General features: G+C 56.8%; 1 protein-coding gene across 2 annotated transcripts in view; it reads right to left on the bottom strand.

The window, feature by feature from the left end:
* The window catches only part of RNF126 (ring finger protein 126), a 9,762-nt gene extending 9,527 nt beyond the window's left edge, over window positions 1–235 (bottom strand). For both annotated transcript variants that reach the window (XM_039695929.1, XM_039695920.1), the window contains exon 1: window positions 79–235. In XM_039695929.1, the coding sequence (XP_039551863.1) occupies window positions 79–153 (75 nt within the window). In that variant the 5' untranslated portion in view covers window positions 154–235. The remainder of the gene's footprint in view (window positions 1–78) is intronic.
* Window positions 236–5,025: the final 4,790 nt, after the last annotated feature.

Genomic DNA, 5,025 nt, shown 5'->3' with positions numbered 1-5,025 from the left:
CGCCCCCCGGGAGCCCCCCGCCCGGCCCTGCCCGCGCTCCCGGCGCTCCCCGGCGGCCCCCCCCGGTGCCCCGCTCACGGGCAGGCGCGGGGCGATCTCGGCCGAGCAGCAGTGGCAGAAGAACCGGCCCGGCTGCGGCGACGCCTCCGCCATCTTCCCTACCCGCCGGCCCCGCCCCCCGCGCGCGCCGCGGCGCCGACGGCGGCCGAGGGGGGACAGAGGGCAGCGCGAGGCGGAAACGCGGAGGGGGAAAAGGGCGGAGGGGGCGTGGCTAACAAAGGGGCGTGGTTTGAATATTAAACTATCTAGCGCGGTTTGACCATATAAGGCGATGGGGCGTGGCCGGGGAAGCGGCGGGACTGGATCCCTGATTCCGGGAACCCCCCTCCATTCCGGGAACCCCCCAGATTCTGGGAACCCCCCAAATCCTTCCTGCACCCCCTCTCCCCAGGCTCCGGATCCCTCTCTCAGCCCCACCGGACCCCCAGCTTTAAAATATCAGCTCAAATCTGCCTTATTAATTCTTAAAAGAAGAGTTAAAAATGAGCTGGGGATCATCGATCAGCCAGTGGTAATATCAGCTTTAAAATATCAACTCAAAACTGCCTTATTTATTTAATTTTTAAAAGAAGAATTAAAAATGAGCTGGGGATCATGGATCAGCCAGTGGTAATATCAGCTTTAAAATATCAGCACAAAAGCAGGTTTATTTATTTAACTTTTAAAAGAAGAGTTTAAAATGAGCTGGGACAAGGTGGAGTCCCCCAAAAGGAGGAAAAAGAGAGTGAAAATCCCAGTGCAAATCCGGGGAGCTGCCCCAAAGGAGCTGCAGCGTTCTATTTTGGCAGAACACCCTCAGGCCGGGTGTCTCTCCCAGACTTTGCCCTTTGGGTGCTGGGCAGGTTTTTGGGGTTGAGAGGTGGAATCTCGATTTTTGGGACCTGAGAATCCCCCCTGAGGCTCGGTTCAGGGCCAGCGCTTTGGGCTGCAGCAGAGGGTGTGCCCAACCTCAGGGGCTGTTGTGTGGCACTGCAGAGCCAGAGTTTTGGGGAGATTTTGGGGTATTCATTTGATATGGATGATTTTTTTGGGGAGATTTTGGGGTTCCCATGTGATATGGGCGATTTTTGGGGTGATTTTAGGGAGATTTCGGATTATCCACGCTATATGGGCGATTTTTTGGAGTGATTTTTGGGAGATTTTGGAGTATCCATCCGATATGGGTGATTTTTGGGGAGATTTTGGGGTATCCACGCAATATGGGCGATTTTGGGGGTGATTTTGGGTTATCCATGTGATATGGGTGATTTTGGGGAGACTTTGGGGCATCCACGTGATATGGATGATTTTTTGGGGTGGTTTTGGGGTATCCACGCTATATGGGTGATTTTTGGTTGTGATTTTGGGAAGCTTTGGGGTATCCACTCTATACGGGCAAATTTTTTTGGGTAATTTTGGGAGATTTTGGGGTATCCATCCGATATGGGTGATTTTGGGGGAGATTTTGGGGTATCCATTTGATATGGATAATTTTTGGGGTGATTTTTGGGAAGCTTTGGGGTACCCACGCTATATGGGCGATTTTTGGGTGATTTTAAGGAGATTTTGGGGTATCCACGCGATATGGGCGGTTTTTGGGGGTGATTTTTGGGGTACCCACGCTATATGGGCGATTTTTGGGGATGATTTTTGGGGAGATTTTGGGGTATCCATGCTATATGGGCGGTTTTTTGGGGTGATTTTAGGGAGATTTTTGGGATATCAACGTGATATGGACGATTTTTAGGGTATTTTTGGGAGATTTTGGGGTACCCACGCTATATGGGCGGTTTTTGGGGATGATTTTTGGGGAGATTTTGGGGGTATCCACGCTATATGGGCGATAGTGATTTTAGGGAGACTTTTGGGGTATCCACGCTATATGGGCGATTTTGGGGTGATTTTCGGGTATCCATTTGATATGGGCGATTTTTGGGGAGATTTTTGAGAAGCTTTGGGGTACCCACGCTATATGGGCATTTTTTTGAGATGATTTTGGGGGAGATTTTGGGGTACCCATTTAATATGGATTATTTTTTGGGGGGAGATTTTGGGATATCCACGCGACACGGGCATTTTTTGGGGATGCTTTTTGGGAGATTTCTGGGGTACCCCCGCGGCGCCGTTGTGAGGCTTTGTGCAGGGGGGGCTGTGAGCCTGCGGGGCGGGAGCGGCAGAACCTTGGGATTTCAGGGCTCTGCTGTGGGGTTTTGGGGTTTCCAGCGGGACAGCAGCCCCTCTCCCAGCAGGTGGCATCTTCAGCCCAGGCTTTGCCGGGTGCTGGAGCCGGGAGGGATTGGCGGAGCAGCCCCGGAGCCGCGGAGAGCCCGGGGCGCAGCGGGACAGGGCAGGACCCCGGTGCCCGTGCGGGAATTGCAGCGTTCAGCGGGCTCATCGATGATCCCGGCCGCCGATAAGGCGTTTATCTATGGTGGTGAGGAAAGCGTAACGCTTTTATTCAGGAGGTGGGTCCAGACAGCGCGGCCGGGAGCCAGACGGAGCCCGCGGCTGCGGATGGGGCATTTCGCACCCCAGGGGCAGCTCCCTCCCCGCGGCTCTCCCTGCCCTCTTTCACCGTCCGAGGACAAGTTGCCACTTGATCAAATTTGCGCCGGGTGCCTGTGGGATGAGGGGAGGAAGGATCCGGCTGCTCTGACTTTGTCCCTCTGGAATTCCCTGACGCAGGAGCTGTGGAAGCTGAGCGCTCCTTGGGATGCAAATGGCAGCGGATGTGGATGCTCGTGGAGATAAGGGCAGCAGAGCCAGGGGAAAAAAAAACAAAAAAACCCAGTGGGGAGGGTCGCCCCAAAGCCCCTCACTCACCTGCTGGGGTTTGCCTGCATGTCGGGACTGCCCATCCCTCACTGCTGGTTGTGGAGAGGGGATCGCCCTCCTCCAGCAGCTGAGGCTCCCACACAGCCCCATGCCCCAGCCACGATTCCTGCCCACAGAGAGCATGAGAATCCCATGGGGACCCCACCTCTGATCCTGCTCGGGGGTTCTCTGTTTGCCTGTCCCCCTTCCTTCTGCTGCCTCCGAGGGAGCTGCGCCTGGTCAGGAGCAAATCTGAGTCACCCGGGGAAGGATTTTCCCACGGTGCTGCAGAAAGGCAAACTGCACCCTCACCTGAGAGGGCTGACGAGGAGGTGACACCTCCCCGGGTGGGATGGAGTCATCATTAGACACAGCCCGCTCCCAGATCGGCCACCCTGCTCGGGAAGGGCAGCAAAAAACCTCCCAGGGGAAAATCCCGAGGGGATGGCACAGCCTGGGGGGCTCCTGCAGCAGCTCAGAGCCACCATCCCACCCGGGCTGAGCAGTGGAGGGGACACGTGCCCCAAACAGGGGCTCAAGGGATTCCTCCTGGCCTCTGGACCCTGTGCTCCTGAAGAAAGTGGGGCTGGAGCTGAAATCCCCACACTGGCCAGCTGCTGGAGGCTCATCCCAGGCTCTGCCTTGAGCCCTGGGAAGCACAAGCACCTCCTGCAGCCAGAGCAGCTCCCAGAGCAATTCCTGCCAAGTGAGAATAACTGGTGCAGCTGGTCTCCCTGCTCCCCTCCACCCCACATCATATATAATTGCCTATTTTAATTAATAAATTGGAGGCCACTCAAAGGAAAGCGGCGAGATTCCTTACAGACACTGCCGGGATTGTCTACCCGCCCCGAGCCAGTCGTGTCACGGCGGATTTGAATCGGTTTCCTTTGAATTTGCTCAGACAGATCGAGAGATTTACATCCCCCACCTCATCTCCTGGAGCCTCACACCTCCAGGCTGCGGGTCTGGATCCCACCTGGCAGTGATCCAGCAGCTCGTGGTGACCCGGGAGCAGCGGCACAGGCTGAGCCCATCCTCAGCACCCCGGGGGACGCTGCTGGAGGGTGGTCCCCAGCCCCCCACGCCTCTGATCCCTCAATCAGAAGGGCTGGTGGCATCTTGGTGGTCCTTTCTGGCCCAGCTGTGCTGTCCCAGTGGCTCACCTTCCCTTGGGAGCAGCTCAGGGGAAGTTCATGGTCCCAGGGGGCTGATTTTAAGCTCCACCAAAAATTTTCCTTTCTCCTTTTTTTTTCTTTTTGGATTCTTTCCTTTTTTATGCTTGGTTTAAACCATTGTTCTTCAAGGGAAATTTTAATGTGAAAAACATGCTTTTCTAACAACTGCCAGCCTGGGCCAAGCAATGAGGCTCTTTGGCTGACAAGGGCTGTGTGGCAGATGTGGGTTCTGGGGAGGATGTGACCTGTGGTGGCTCTGCTCTTTAGAGGCCCGTGGGGTGGCATCCACCAGGCTGGCAAGGCTGGGATTGCAGTGCCAGTGGGGTCTGTGGTGTGGCTGGCATGGCAGCAGCCACCAGCCCACGTGTCCCACCCCAACCACCAGCACCTTGCTCCGGGAGCGAAGAGCAGAGGAGCGGCCGCTGCCCTTCCCGGTGCAGCTCTGCTTCCTCCAGCCTCAGCAAGGAGCCAGCAGCCTTTAATGACCCGGGAGGTGTTCCTGGTGTGCTGGACCCGGTTCAGCCCCACACGGTTGCCCGACGTTCCCAGCTCTTCCCTCCAGGCTCGCCTCTCTCCTGCCCTTCGCCGCCGCGGCGTTCGCGCTGGGAGCCCGCACGGCCGCCGGCGCTGACTCACGGCTTGTTTACACACACAAACACACACAAACACACACAAACACACGCAAACACACACAAACACATGCACACAGAGCCTGTGTCACCGCCAGGCCACCCCCACCGGGCTCAGCTGTGTGGGCAGCGGGATCAGCCCGTAAGGAGCTCGCCAAGGCGGCTGGAAATCAGCGTGGACAGGAGGGGTGGAACGGGAGCCACGAGCTGCTCCTGGCTGAGAGGGACACTCTGGTGGCTTCTCCAGGCTGGGATGGGATGGGATCCATGGGATGGGATCCATGGGATGGGATCCATGGGATGGGGTGGGGTGGGATCCGTGGGATAGGAGCCATGGGATGGGATGGGATGGGATGGGATGGGAT

The sequence above is a fragment of the Passer montanus genome, unplaced genomic scaffold (assembly GCF_014805655.1).
Source record: "Passer montanus isolate IOZ18808 unplaced genomic scaffold, ASM1480565v1 scaffold112, whole genome shotgun sequence".
In the NCBI taxonomy this organism is placed as follows: Eukaryota; Metazoa; Chordata; class Aves; order Passeriformes; family Passeridae; genus Passer; species Passer montanus.
Note: the sequence above shows the minus strand (reverse complement) of the source record. Positions and strands in the feature narration are given on the sequence as shown.